At 31.0% G+C, this 16,920-nt stretch overlaps 1 protein-coding gene across 1 annotated transcript; it reads right to left on the reverse strand.

Moving 5' to 3' along the window:
- Positions 1-5,506: 5,506 nt before the first annotated feature.
- Positions 5,507-7,237, reverse strand: LOC132740205 (E3 ubiquitin-protein ligase TRIM71-like). Its single transcript, XM_060728062.1, has one exon. The coding sequence runs from the start codon at positions 7,235-7,237 to the stop codon at positions 5,507-5,509; it is 1,731 nt and encodes a 576-aa protein (XP_060584045.1).
- Between the last annotated feature and the right edge of the window lie 9,683 nt (positions 7,238-16,920).

The raw sequence follows: 16,920 nt of genomic DNA on the forward strand, positions 1-16,920 counted from the left end.
AACGTTGAGACATTATATCACTAATATTTGAACAATAACTAAAACTTCGGCAAACAAATGTATAAGTATACAGTCAACATAAGGTGATTATTAAAAATAAGATCACGATGATACAGAACATAATTATTTTACATATCAGCTGTGTTAAATAAAGAGAATGGGTGATCCTTCGAAAACATAAGTCACAATAAAATTACATGAAACTTGCAAACATGGTTTGATTGAGTCAGTTAATGAAAAGTTTAATCTGTTGATTAATTGATTAATTTCAAATTTAATGTACGTGCACCTAAAATGATTATCATAATTATTAATTTAGAATTGTTTACTTCTGATGCTAACGATATTAAATCTGTCTGTCATAGCATACATTGGCTACATTTGGTAAGCACACTTTTTCTCAGCGTTTTGTTTTATTTGAATGTCTTTTTGTTATAAACAGCTACCTCGGTTCTAAGTATAATTCCATGATCCATCCAACATTTGTTATCGATCATTTCTAGTTTCATTTCTTAATACTGTAAATCTTCTATGTTAAACAGAAGATGATGTTATATTAATATCTTGAATTTCTGCATTTTCTTCCTACGAGGACAGTTATTCGTAAATCAAGGAATTTTTTATCACGTGAAACACATACTTTAGACGGATACATCATATCTATCTCGTACGATGATAATATATGACCTGTTTGAGATATCTTTACAATGGAGTTTGTTTCACAACTACATATCAGGATAGTATCAGAAGGTCCAATTGCTGCCCAACGTGGTTCCTGTATCTGATCATCTTGCACTACGACTCTCGTGTCTGTCTTGATATCATATATGTAGACCGTATGCCATCTGTAATCACCAATTTGTCACTGCTTTTTGTGTAAATACAAGCGCTTAAGTCTAAAGGATATGTCTTGCTTGGAAAATTAACATTAAAAACATGCTCATCTTCTTTCAATGTATCTAGGAAAGTTTTTCATTTGGATATTGCATAATAAATGATATGTCAGTTCATTGATCAGCAGAAAATTTCAGTGAAAAGGGGATTGATCATCTTGGGACAATTTTGTTTGTCAACCCTGTGTAACACAAATCATTTTGATGTGTCAGGCATGTCATTCTCCTAGAAAAATAAAAATTAATACAGTTTCTGACCTTTAATGACAGTATAAGAAAAATTAAAACTAAGATCAAGCATATGAATAGGTGTAACTTGCGCCGAACATTTTCGTAAATGGTGGATGTCACTACTTTTCTTTTTTAAATATCAAATTAATTAAATAAAAAAATAATTGAGATTATATACTTAAAGACCACCCACTCGGATAATACGAAAAGGTCGGATACATAAACACAAAACCCGGTACACATTCGGAAGTATGCGCCTGAATATGCGGTCCAGTTCCCGAGTTTCTTTGATAGTTTACAGTAAAATGTTGTGAAAAGAATTGCAAAATTTTCAAAAGTGCCATTGTATTGGGTGAATGACACACACATATGACACATCGTCTTCTTTACGAGAGCTAGGTAGAGGAAGCAAATAATAGTAGTATTAGACGATGTCAACAAATAATGGATAAATTGCAATTACCTGTTAAATGCAGACTGATCACAAATATCTAGTTACAATTTACCGTTATTCCAAAATGTAAATTTCATATAAATTGATACTGTATGGATAAATCATAGAAGCATTACAACGAGTGTAAGGGGCATTACTTTTTTGGCACATATCAGCATAGACATGTTTAGATAATTGTGGCATAATCATGATAACTACACTCGAACAAAGTATTGCAACATATACATTAACATTGTTACATGTACACTGAAGCGTATAGATAAACATGTACCCGAAACTACGAAACGTGTCTGATACCAAGACGATACACATTATCCGGAGATAGTGTTTATTAGTCCCCTACCGGTTTAACCGGAGGGCACTTTATGTTTACCCTCCGTCCGTCCGTCTGTCCATCTGTCAGTCCGTCTGTCCACAAACTGGATCACGCAATAACGCAAAAAGTACTGAAAATATTTTTATGAAACTTGATATATGAATAAATGGAGTATGGAGATTATGCACGTCTTTTCCTTTTCTTCCTATGTTGGAAATTCTGGTTGTTATTGCAATAAATAGAATGAAAATATGGCAAATTTAACACATAACTGGATTCAGTTATAACGCAAAAGGTCCTGAAAATATTTTTATGGAACTTGAAATATGGATAGATGACAGTCTTGAAGTTATGATATTTTTTTTCTTTTCTTCCTATGTTGAAAATTCCTATGCTATGGCAACAAATTGACTGAATTTCAATATTTCTGATTCTAGTTTTTACGCTTTTTCACAATAAGTTCTTTATTTCTTAAGGTACGTACTTCAAACTTTATATAAGTTTCTGGTTATCAACCACATCATATGTGACAAGGTTTACAAACTATCATAATTACCTGCCTTGAATTAAATTTTTTATGGAAAAGTTGATTTTTAAAATAACTTCTTTATTTCTTAATGTATCTACATCAAACGTCATATATATGTTTGTTATTATTACTCAGCATTTTTGAGAAGGTTCAATACTCTAGCAAGACTATTTCCAGAATTATGTTCCCCTTGAACTTAGATTGTTTTCGAGAATTTGGTATTTTTTACTCCAACTTCTTCATTTATTATAGGATTTACTTTAAACTCCAACATCACAATAATATGACAAGGTTTATTAATCTGGAATCTATATTTCCAGAAAGATCTCCTCCTTAAACTTTAAATTTTTTTCATCCTTTCTTAATAGATTTACTTCAAATTCAAAATAACATTCATTATCAACACTACATTATATTTTTTTTTTCAATTTTCATCTTTGTTACTATACATGTTAATGCTTTATTTGAAAATTGTTACTTTTCTTCTTTGTCACTATAAATGGTATCTTTAAACTTATAATAATTGATCTTTGTTACACTCGCATAATGTATGACAATGTTCATAAATCTAGCATCTTTATTATTTCCTCTAAGAATTTTGCTTTAAGAAATGTTATATTTTGGTAACAGGGATATTTTCAAAAATAACTTGAGAGTCTCCTTCAGTCTGTCTGTCTGTCTGTCTGTTCATAAAAACTGTTTCCTGAGATCACTTTTAAAAAAAATCCAAGAAATTTACTTAAAGCAGGGAAAAGTTGAAACATTGGTCATGCTTATTCATCGTGAGAAAATTGGACCTTTTGGTTATCTGTTGTATGTACTAGGCAGGGAAACATAACACATTTCTATGATATAGACAAACTTAAAACATGTAATTTATTCATTCAGTGGTATAATTGAATGGACAATGGCCCATCAGAATGATGCTGGGGTTCTAACCGGTAGGGGACTTATGTATTGCTTGAAATACTATGACAATTGCTTGTTGAATATGATTTTCCTATTTTAGTAGGTTAATACTAGATATTTCATTTAATCAGAGCTACAATCGACACCAAAATATGTATGTATGAATTTGTCTTTCAACGTTCTGTGAATGAAATATTCAGAATCTATGATTCCCTTTAAAAATTCCATTTTGTTTAGTTACGCCTTCGTTTTTCTTTGAAGAATGCGCATGCAATATTTGGGATTATTTTTTCATCCACAGTCATCTGATGACAATGTCAATACCGTTATTTCTGATGTATAGTCTGGTTTTATTGACCTTTCAATTATGAATACACTGTAGCACTCATTTAAATATTCGATCCCACTTCGATTCTGTTCGTATGATTTACGATAATTAATATGGAATATGGAGTATGAAACAGAAACACCAGCTCAATATGAATGTTCTCGTCATATCTGCAATAGCACAGTCGGTTAAGTGATTTCCTTATATACGGGAGGTTTGTGGTTCGATCCCTACTTTTGCCATCGTTTTTCGACATACTTCTATCTTTATTGTTGTGGTATATTTAAATGAAAATGTCCAAGTGATTGCCGAATTGTCTAGACGGATATGAAACAACTTAGAAACACTGATTAGTCTTGTTTTGCTTTGTATTTTACTGCATTGAAATGACATTTATTGATTTTAATCCGAATGAATTTCAAATATCAATTGTTAAGGTATCTTATTTATAATATAGACTTTACCAAACTTAACCAAAATAATTACAAATATATTAAAAACGAAAATAGCAGTGTAAAGAATAGTTATAACGTCAATAATGTAGAAAATAGTTATAAATAAGAAAACGAAATATGGAAATATACGGGCTTGATCTTACAACACGCATGCTATCTCGAAATTTTTAATATATACGGATTTCTGATGCATAATAAGCTTTTAAAGATTTATAAAATCTGCATTTATAAAACAATTTACCCAGGGGATATTTTTTGGATGTAAGGCTATTTTCATCTTCTTTTCTCTTGAATATTTACAGGAGGAATATGCATGATATATGATATTTAGACAATTAAAGCAATGCAATTAGAATATAAAACTGAAATACTATAACTCCTGAAGAATATGATATAAGGAATATAATAAGACACAGTAAAATATATACATTTTCTAACATAACTTTTATGTAATGGCTATCAATAATTCTATACATACCTAATATATTATGATACATCTTTAAATAGAAAAGTTATCTGAAGCCAAGAAACTGATGTAAACTTTGTCTTTTCAATTTTCTTGTCATTGACCTGCTTAATTTGTGAAATAGATTCGCCTTTCTTGAGTTTGTTACAGGCAATTTGAAGTGTATAAGTTTCAATACTAGTATGCCACTGTTAGAACAGAAAACAAGCTGGTCAAACATGCTGGCTTGGCTGTAAACTGGTGACAAAGGCTAATCAATTTCAGCTAAGGCAGAATGTGAGTGTTTAAGATATTACAAAAACGTAGTGACATTATATCACTAATATCTGAACAAAAAATTATTCGGCAAATTAATATTTACACACTCATGTATAATTAAATAAAGTCAACATTATGTGATGATTAAAAAATAAGATAACTATGGTACAGAACATAACAACTTTACATATAAGCCGTTCTAGATAAAAATTTGGGAAAAGGGTGATCCTTCGGAAACATTAATCATAATAAAATTACATGAAAATTGCAGACTTGCTTTGAAATGTACAATCTGTCGATAACTTTAAGAAATTCAAATTCGACGAATTTAAGATTAAATTAATATATCAATAGAAATCATTGGAATCATTAATATTGAATTATTTACTCCTGACGTTAGCAAGGTTTATTATAACCGTCATAGCATACTTTGGCTGCATCTTGATTTGCACAATTTTCTCAGCATATCGTTTTAATTGAATGTCTTTTTGTTATGAATTGCTTCTTCGGTGCTATGACATAAGTATTATGCCATTCTTCATCCATCATATTCATCATTTGTTAATTCCTTGTATCAGTCTTTAGTAAATGTGTACGTGGATTTTTTGTACGTGCGTACGTGCGTATGCGTGTGTGAATCTTCAATCTTATATAGGAGATTGTTATATTAAATTGATATTTTAAATTTTTGCATTTCCTTATTTCCAGCACAGTTATTTGTAACAATAAGAAATGATTTATCACGCGAAACACATACTTTATATGGATATTTCATATTCATCTTGTACGATGATAAAATCTGACCAGATGGAGATATCTGTACAATGGAGTTTGTTTCACAACTACACACCAGGATAGTATCAGAAGGACCGACTGCTACACCACGTGGTTGTTGTATCTGATCATCCTTCACTACGACTCTCGTGTTTGTTTTCATATCATATATGTAGACAGCATCATCGTCTGTATCAGTGATCACCACTTTGTCACTGCTTTTTATGTAAATACTAGCGCTAGTGCCTATAGGATATGTCTTGTTTCGAAAGTTAACACTAAAATCCTGCTCCTTACCATCCAATGAAACAATTCGAACAGGTCTTGGATCATCATATGTTCCTACAACAAACTGTCCGTCATCTTTCAAACATATAGAGTAATACTTCGTTTTAACTTTACATGTCCTACTTGAACTAATTTCATTACATTCACTAACATGTAGAAATTTTATCTTGTATCTACTACCACTTGAGATCGCCAATTCCTCCTCAGATACTACAGCAACAGATAATGGGTTGTAAGATAGCTGATATGTTCCTACTTTCTCAAGCTTCTCATTGTACACTAAACATTTCTTGTTTGTGTTATCTACAGCTACCAGTCTACCATCAGGTAGGAAATCTATACCTGAATATAACGGTTCATCTATGTCATCTCCTGTTTTCTTCAAAATAATAGCAGAAACTGGTGTTAACTTCATCGTCATGTTAATAGAATAAACATCTTCCTGACGATAAGATTTTAAAAGTAATTTTCCTGGAACATTTTCAGTAACTGGTAGTGGTGGCAGTTTTAATGTTTCGTCAAAATGAAAAGAAATGTTCACCTTCTCTAAGTTCTGACATTTATCCTTGATGTTTCTGCAGAAAGCATTGACTTTACTCTCCATTTTCTGTTCTGCTATATATTTCTGCAATGGAGTTCCTTTTTTGAAAAAACTTTTAATCGTCTCTAAGTACGATGTTACATCAGCCAAATGTTTCTCGATTTGTGTTTGCTTCATTGTCATATTTTCTAATGTTTCCCTCTGAAAAGTTTCAGCCCTCCGCACCACAAAATCTTCTAAATCGTCAAACATTCTCATTACTTCCTCTCGCATTTGCCTAATCTTTACTTGCATTTCTTTAATATCTTGAGCAACTTGGTCTTTTGAAGAGCAAATATGTCTTGCAATACCCTCAGCATCTTCTCTAGCTTCCGCCAATTTCTGCCCTAAGCCAGAATCTGATGACGTCATGTTCCCGACAATCTTCTCAATTTCTACAACGCTGTGACATTTTTTATGATAAGCAATAGCACAAGTTCTGCAGCAAAGCTTCTTTTCATCTTCACAGAAGAATTCAAAAAGTTTTTGATGTTGATTACACAGACATAATGTCTTTATTTCCAACAAAGTATTTGTAGCATTAGCTTCTTTCACGCTCATAAATGTATGATTTTTTAAGATGGCGTAAACGTTATGTTCATTTGAACAATCATAACATTGGAATTCATTACAATTTGAACAAAACGTGTCGGCTACAGTTTGTTGGTCCTTATTTAAACATGGTTGACAAAAAGTTTCCTTCACAGGACCAGGAATTTCATCAACCTCTCCTATTGTACTTCCACTAGCTGCCATTTTGTATGAAGGTGCTGATGTCAAACCTTTAGCAATTGTATATACCTAATTTGTCTAATGGCACTGTATTCTTGCTCCAAATTCATATTTAAGCATATTGAAACACATACGGTTTAAAGATGATTTAATAGTATTAAATGTTGATATCATTTTACATCCCATACGTTATCTGACATATGATTTCAATCACATGGTGTATTAACAATGATATCAAAACATATTTGATGTCATCCTTTAGTGTATCTATCTGTAGATTAAAGTGTCTATTGTATTGAGATATACCAGTTTTTGCTATACAAATATTTAAAGATAAGATACACATTGCTATCCAAACTTTATCAAAATAATGGGCAGTTATATTTTCGTACTTGCAGCAGTTTGAATTTGATACAAAATTATTTTCTTCTTCTTTAATCTTCTGTTTTGTCCTCCGGTTATGTTTATATGCATGTGAAGTTTTTTTTTATTTTTCAGCTTGTTTTGACTGTCCCCTTATGTGAGTATAGATCAAGGTAAATTTGTGTGGTTTTACTCAAAAACATACTTACAAAACAATCATGCTATCTAACAAATACGTATTTTCTATAAACGACAGTCTTTGACAAAACAATAAATTCTCTATAATGGCAAAGCCTATGTCTGCATTTATCACAAAGGATAAATGTGTCCAATTATTGTTCGTGTGTTTACATGACTGTTGATGATTTAATGAATAATATAATGATCATGAGTGTATGATATGAACAAGATAAAACGTTTTAAATTCAATTGTAGTGTCCATGTATATGTATAACTTTATGCGTATTACTTTTTGTTTCTGTCACAATCATATGATAACAATAAAACAATGCAAACGGTCACGTGCAACAATCTTATTGAATTGCTGTCTTATTGATTTAATTATTCCCTTTGATTATGTGTTGCCAGTTAAATCGAGGTATGGGGTCAGATTTTAAACAAAGAAGGAATGGTACTTTAGTATCAGAAAGGTGTAATCCTAATTATGTTGAGGGCAAATAAATAAACACTGATATTGAAAACATAAATATTTTTTCTTCACTTTATTCCAGAATGTATAAAATAACCCTAAACATCTTTCCGATAATGGTGTTTAATCAAAGACATATGGAGTATGCGAGTCCCATACCTTCTTGATCCGCACTTTTATTTTTTAGATCGATGCTATTTTTTGCAAACCCTACGTCAAATTATTTTTGCATATTATTTGGACATGGTCTCATGCCCTGTATATTGAACATTTTTTGCCCTTTTAACTCCCAAAATACCATGATTCAAGAAATATAAACGTATGCTTCTGACAAAACTAAAAAACTATTCTCTCACGAATAAACATGTATTTTTTCTCATAACATGCTTAAGAATATCATCAAGTAAACTTGATAAACGCGTGAATATTGTTGCTGCTCAGCACTAAGAATAATTCAAATGAAATGCATATTGATACACTTACTGGTAAATATTCTCGCAACAGACACAATCCGATGTTTCGGTTTGATAACTGCATTAATATAGGTCAGCTGCACTTGTGATAGATTATGTTTCCTATGTTTCCATTCGATACCGTTTTATGTGAAGTTTGATGCGAATTTCCATTCTGATGTGAGAATCATCAAATTCGTCATGATTAAGCCAACATACATTTGACAAGGTGCGGAAAATGTAATATAATGTGCAAAAAAGGTACGATCGGATAGTAATGTATATTAATTTATAAGAAGAATACATATATTGACTGACATTTGGCATGCGATATCATAAATGCTTTCAATTAATGTATGTCAGTTATATTTATATTTGAAAACATAATAACTTCAGGAAAATGAAGCATATATAAAAAGAAATATAGTTTAACGACGTAATGAAATTCTGTTCAAACTTGTTTGAACCATGCCATACTAATATCAAAAATATTTAAACTAGTGCATGTAGAAATATTGATTTTAACTTTAAATATTTAGGGGCGGTGAAGGGCAGGATCTACAATTTAAGTGTCTGTTGTTTTTTTCATACATAGTAAAGCATGCTTTTACCTACATGTATTTTCTTTTTCCACTTAAAGGCAAATTGTTTCAAGTATCAAATAAGTAATCAATAAAGACACGCAATTTTCACTTTGCATGGTTAATATGGATAAGAGCGCTGAACGCTTACCACTTGACCTGCTAAATTTGTGTCAATGATTTTTCTTGCTTTTAAGTTTGTGCATTAACAGATTTCATTATTGAAATACAAAATCTATTAACAGTTGAATCTGGAAACACCCACGAGTGTGCATGATTACCTGGCTCTATTCTGCTGGTAAATGCTATTCATCTTCGGTCCATGCACGGTAGATGTTACCTTACTTCTAATTCATCAACATAATTTTATTATAGCTTTGGTTTGTATTTAAATATGAAACAGGGTAAAATTTTAAATATTCCTTGCGTTGATTCGTTGATAAAATTATTAATTTATTAAGAGCCAACAAACTTTATTATTATTACTATTAAAGAAATCACCCTGATAACAATCGATGCGAGTTTAAATTTAATAGAAGGTTAGTGAACCTTAGTTTGTGCAGAAGCACGAAGACGTATTCAAAGCCCGGTACCTTTGGGCGAGAGATTCAATCAATCTTTCTCGTCATTCTTGCATATAAATATATGTTTATACCCGTAATTCTGCGTTAAGTTATATTTTCCGTAGACAGAAAACCCTTTATCATATTTTACACGTTCTAGGGCGATGCCAAATTACGGTTATGTTCTGATAATGAAATTAAAATTGAACAAAGACGAGCGAACACAATTTTACTAGAATATCGCGAACGTTTCTCACTTTTCGGAATCATGGATAATGGTGTGTGCCTGATTTAAAAAGAGGCATGTTCTAGAAAGATTGTAAACGTTCGCCTTATTCTATCAAAACATCTATTTGTATTATATGTTTGTTCGCTTAAAATCATGATATTGTTCTTGTTTGTGTCGCATATATGTACATATTCTTAAATGATACAACAATATAATCAAAACGTGTAAATAAGCATTTTATTGAAAATGTCCAACATCAACGAGTTTCTAACCCTTCCCGCTTTGAATCTTGTATTTGAATGTTCTCCAACACATACGAGACATTTAGCAAAATGATGTATGTCAAAAGAAGCTGGCAATGCGAGGAGTACGTGCGCTTACAATTACTGAAATACAAATTCTATTTCCATAAAAATCGCCCAAAGTTTAGTTATTTATCGGCACCAAATGGTGAAATTTTCATTAATGGTCACGTGTTATTTCTTGTACATACAAATTGTATGAGTATTGTTAGTGAAGAAGCGGGACATCGAACCCTAGTACTATTTTGAGGCTTTTACAACTCGACTACAGATACGATCAATAATAATTTATGTTTTAGCATCAGGCAAAACAGGGCTGAGACAAATTATGATTGTGTTAATTGTTAATGATGCTTGTTGATACGTTCGTACAACTTGATAAATAATTGATTTTTCAATAAATAATTGTCAATAATAATTGCTAATTGGAAGGATGTAGAATACATACTGTAATATAAACTTAAGTATTTTTACGTACACTTCTTTTCATTTATTTATGTCTCTTTATTCTAAGAATAGATATAGCAGTGTTGAAGACTTCAATACTCACCTGAAAATATTGTGAAAGAAATGGTCTTCATCATAACATCTGAACAAATTTGAATTCATATTAAACACTGTTTTACTCTAATCTAATGATGCATATTAGGGACATTTGTTCATACGTATGAACAGAATATCTTAAATTGTATTTATTTTGTGTAATTACTGTTGATTAAACCTCTTATTTTTGTCTCCAATTTCGTGGACATTTGTTCAATCATCTGTGAGTTTGTTTTGTTCAGACGTATGAACAAATTCACTTTAAAAAATAGACACAAAGTAATTGAGATTACATAATATACATAATTATGAACAAATCCTGACCAGTTGATAGGTGTTTTTTTTAAATTTTTGTTCATACATATGAATAAAATCGAAGCGGCTTATTCATATGCTATTTTTCACCCTGTGAATTTGTTTTGTTCATACGTATGAACAAAATCGAAGCAGCTTATTTGTGTGCATTTTTTCACTCTGTGAATTTGTTTTGTTCATACGTATGAACAAAATAGAAGTGTCTAATTTTTGTATTATTTTCACTCTGAGTTTGTTTTGTTCATACGTATGAACAAAATCGAAGCGACTCATTTATATGCATTTTTTCACTCTGTGAATTTGTTTTGTTCATAGGTATGAACAAAATAGAAGTGTCTAATTTTTGTTTAATATTCACTCTGTGAGTTTGTTTTGTTCATACGTATGAACAAAATCGAAGCCGCTCATTTATTAATAAATGCATTTTTTCACTCTGTGAATTTGTTTTGTTCATACGTATGAACAAAATAGAAGTGTCTAATTTATGTGCTATTTTCACTGTGAATTTGTTTTGTTCATACGTATGAACAAAATCGAAGCGACTCATTTAAATGCATTTTTTCACTCTGTGAATTTGTTTTGTTCATACGTATGAACAAAATAGAAGTGTCTAATTTTGTGTTATTTTCACTCTGTGAGTTTGTTTTGTTCATACGTATGAACAAAATCGAAGCGACTCATTTATATGCATTTTTTCACTCTGTGAATTTGTTTTGTTCATACGTATGAACAAAATAGAAGTGTCTAATTTATGTGCTATTTTCACTGTGAATTTGTTTTGTTCATACGTATGAACAAAATTGAAGCCGCTCATTTATATGCATTTTTTCACTCTGTGAATTTGTTTTGTTCATACGTATGAACAAAATAGAAGTGTCTAATTTTTGTATTATTTTCACTCTGAGTTTGTTTTGTTCATACGTATGAACAAAATCGAAGCGACTCATTTATATGCATTTTTTCACTCTGTGAATTTGTTTTGTTCATAGGTATGAACAAAATAGAAGTGTCTAATTTTTGTTTAATATTCACTCTGTGAGTTTGTTTTGTTCATACGTATGAACAAAATCGAAGCCGCTCATTTAAATGCATTTTTCACTCTGTGAATTTGTTTTGTTCATACGTATGAACAAAATAGAAGTGTCTAATTTATGTGCTATTTTCACTGTGAATTTGCTTTGTTCATACGTATGAACAAAATCGAAGCGACTCATTTAAATGCATTTTTTCACTCTGTGAATTTGTTTTGTTCATACGTATGAACAAAATAGAAGTGTCTAATTTTGTGTTATTTTCACTCTGTGAGTTTGTTTTGTTCATACGTATGAACAAAATCGAAGCGACTCATTTATATGCATTTTTTCACTCTGTGAATTTGTTTTGTTCATACGTATGAACAAAATAGAAGTGTCTAATTTATGTGCTATTTTCACTGTGAATTTGTTTTGTTCATACGTATGAACAAAATTGAAGCCGCTCATTTATATGCATTTTTTCACTCTGTGAATTTGTTTGGTTCATACGTATGAACAAAATTTGTTTCAAAATAACCACAAAATTATGCCAGTGTTCATACGTATGAACGACAACCTGCCATTTAAAAAGTGGGTATTTTTGCTCTGTGTCAGTTTTTGTTCAGACGTATGAACAAATTTGTTTCAAAATGACCACAAAAGATTGTGATGCAGTGTTCATACGTATGAACAAAAACCTTACAAGTTGAAAACAAAATTGTTCATACGTATGAACAACATTGAAGCGTCTGTCTAATTTATGTGCTATTTTTCAGTATGTGAGGTAATTTGTTCAGACGTATGAACAAAATTTTGTTAAAAAATACTCAATATTGCTGAACTTATTCAGTGTTCATACGTATGAACAAAATCTTGACAAGTTGAGAAAAAAATTTGTTCATACGTATGAACAAGTTTGAAACTACTAATATATTTGTTATTTTTTACACTATTCTTGTTTTTTGTTCAGACGTATGAACAAAAATTGTTGAAAAATAAAAAATATTGCTAAAAATTTTCTGTTTTTGTCTTATTTTGCCCAAAAAGCAGTATTTTTTAGTGTGTTTTTTCAAAGAAATAACTCTTAAACGGGCCAAAAAGAGGGACACTCGGAAAATCCTCTTTTATTCTGGAAGCAGATAACTTATGAGTTTAATTCTTACTTTTTTAAAAAACACAACATACCTACTACCTATTGTCGGCTTGAGCTTGAAATATGTATCAAGCTGCGTTGTGTATTAAAATCAAATATTATATATATATATTCAGTTGAAAATTTCATGCGCATCACGCAAATATGTTACATAAAATTTGACGTTTTCGCTCGCCTTGTAATCAAGAGGCCGCTAGTTCTTGCAAAAGGGGATTATTCTCCGTGACAATTTATCCCAGGCGTCATTTGAAATAGTCATTTGTCTCTTACCGTTGAAAGTTGAATGTGACCATGATTAAATCAATAACAGTATTTTATGATGCTGCTGATGTTGATAATCATGGTCATTGTGATATAATGTTGATGATAATAAAGAGAAGTACGATGATTATACTGAAAGTGACCTTATTGATGATATATATATATAAATTGATTATATTATAATCGTCCTAATGATAATGATTGCGAATCTGTGGTCAAGATGATGAGGATGACTTCGACGAAAATTATTATGCTAATTATGATTATTATGATCGTAATGATGGGCATGATTATGTAAATCTTAATAATGATGAATTCGATGATGATATTCTTAGTATTTGTGATGATAATGGCGATTTTGATAAGGATGATGATGACGACGATGATTTTAATGATGATTATGATGATGATGATAATTATTGTTATGATATCAAATAGTAATGACAATGATAATTTTTGTTATGATACTCAATATAAGGATAATTATAATTTTGTGAAGTTGATATTTAAATTATTATGATGATAATGATGATAATCATAATATTGTTGCTTCTCATAATGATTATTGTCGACTTGATAATTGAAGTAGTTATCTTGTTGATCATTGCTTTGATAGGCAAAAGTACGATGATTGCAATATAATAAATATAGATAATCCTCAGATGTTAGTGGTGTTTATTCTGTTTGTGAAATCATACATTAACTGTCTTTTTATAAGCACTTTTCTCAGCACATTTTCAATTGAATAGCTATGTTGTTATATTAGCAGTAATATGAGAAAAAAAATAAGTATAATTTCATGATTCATCAATCATAAATTACCGGCAAAATTTTGTTTCAGTCTAGTAAAACTTTGTGTGTACATGTATATATCTTCTATGAAATACAGATAATTGTGATGGTATATTGATATTTTGAATTTCTGCGTTTCTTATCTTTCGGACAGGCGTTAGTATCATAGGAAATGATTTATCACGAGAGACATATACGTTACAGGGATATATCATACTTCAAAACAAAAGCAGATACTTCATTGCCATGTTACAGAATTGTCATTCTTCTTGCGATAAGACTTTAATAGTAATTGCCCTACATATATTCAGTAACTGGTTATGGTGGCAGTTTGAATGAAAAATAAAAAGAAATGTTCACCGTCTATTCCTTCTGACTTTTTCCTTGCTGTTTCTGCAGAGAGCGTTTCTGTCACTTTAAATGTACTGCTATATATTTCTGCACTGGAGTTCCATTTTTGGAAAATACTTTCAATCGTCCCTAAGCACGATTTTACATCAACCAAATGTTTTTGGTTTTGTGTTTGTTTCTTTGTCAGATTGTCTTATGTTCCTTTCTGAAAAGTTTCAGCTCTCTTGAAGACTGAATCTTCTAAATGGTAAAACTATTCCAATTTTTTCTCGCATTCGTATCCGTAAAACCGTTTATATTTATGGCAAGTTGATCTTTTAAGAGCGAATATGACTCGCAACACTTTCAGTAGCTTCTTTAGCTTCCTTTAATTTCTCCTCTAAGGTAGCTATTGGAAAGGTTATTTTCCCAGCAATCTTCTAAATTTCTGCAACGTTTCAATGGTTAACAATAGCACAAGTACTGCAGCAAAGCTTCTTTTCATTTACTTAAACATGGTTTACACAACGTTTCATTCACACGACCAGGAACTTGATCGTCTTCTTCTATTTTACTTCCACTTTCTGTCATTTTGTATAGTGTCCCAATTTGAGAAATTAATTAAAATCTTAAATCTCGAGGTCAATATTCAGCGGCACTGTATAAAAGCTTCATTATATCTTGTTCTGATCCAAACGTTATCTGTCTAATGTTAACATTTCGTTACTTTAATCAACAGACCTATTCGGAACGCGGAAGTTAAAGATCTAAGATTGTTTTTTTCAATTACATTTAAGAGATATATTTGTTTTCAGTGAATACGAGTAAAAACGAAACTATGACTACTGTGTCTCAATTTGTTAAATGCATGAAAATAACCTTTACAGTATTTTTTGTTTACGGAAGATATGTTAACTTACCTGAATGATAAATATACAATACCAATGATATTAATTCATTTTCAGCTTAATGTATCGAATAAATTTATCCAGCTTTAAACTTGAAACAGTTCTTATGACAATTGCGGGTTTTAAAAATATATTTAAAAAAAATACCAACTGTACAGAGATTAAATCGGCTGCACGGATGTGCCGACTGTCCCAGCTCTTTACAGGTTCCAAAGGCTAATCACTTTCGATTAAAGAAGTAATGGCTTACCCAAGTAAGAATAAGGGTAAAGAGTAGAGTTTTAATCAATATTGTCAATATTTCACGGTAAAGATCTGTTAATTAATCAGGGGAGAAAATGTGTAAGGTCGGTCAGAGAGCTCAGTTGGTAGAATCGCCGAACGATATTCCGAGTATTCTGGGTTCGAGTATTTCTTAGCCTTCACATTTTCCCTACACAGTGACCATCATAAACTCTTTCTACAGAACCACATCGCATATACATCTATTATATGACAACTAACACTGTAACAAAGAAACAAATATGTATCAGAGTTCCAAAACATGTATAACTACCTCTTGGCACAGGTTCGTTTATTTAATCGTTCTATGATTAGATCCTAGAAAACATAAATATTTACAAAAATAGATAAGAATAGATAAAAATACAATATCACAGCAATTGAGCGATGTGAGTAATGCTAGAAATCAGCTTGACAATACCTTAAACTATTTCAAATTATGTTCGGGAAAGTACCAAATTGAATTGTTATGGACTTACGTGCTCGGGTACAGTTCAAATAAAGAAAATTTAAAGCAAAGCGCTGCAAGCACTAGAGAATTCTTTGCTTCACTCCTTCTATCTTTTCTTAGCCATGTTAAAATGTATTTAATCCTTTTTTAATTGAATAATTGAATCGTCGGGAAAATAATAGAAAATCGTTTTCCAAAAATAACAAAGCGGCAAATAACCTATATTATAGTTAACAATAGTTGAATTTTGCAAATATTGTTTTATTAATCGAAGACAAGATGTTGAAAATGAAAGATAGTTAATATTCACAAATGTGCCACGTAACACGTACATGGTACTGTAACACATTTATGGTATTATAACACATACGCAAAATCGAAACACGTACATGACACAGTGCATGATACTATGACTCGTACATGATATTGTAACATAAACATGGTATGTAACACGTACATGGTACTGTACCACGTACGTATAATGGCACATACTCAGTATCAAGACACGAACATGAAACTG

Source organism: Ruditapes philippinarum, unplaced genomic scaffold (genome assembly GCF_026571515.1).
Source record: "Ruditapes philippinarum isolate M1 unplaced genomic scaffold, ASM2657151v2 ctg2379_1_1_1_1, whole genome shotgun sequence".
NCBI lineage: Eukaryota > Metazoa > Mollusca > Bivalvia > Venerida > Veneridae > Ruditapes > Ruditapes philippinarum.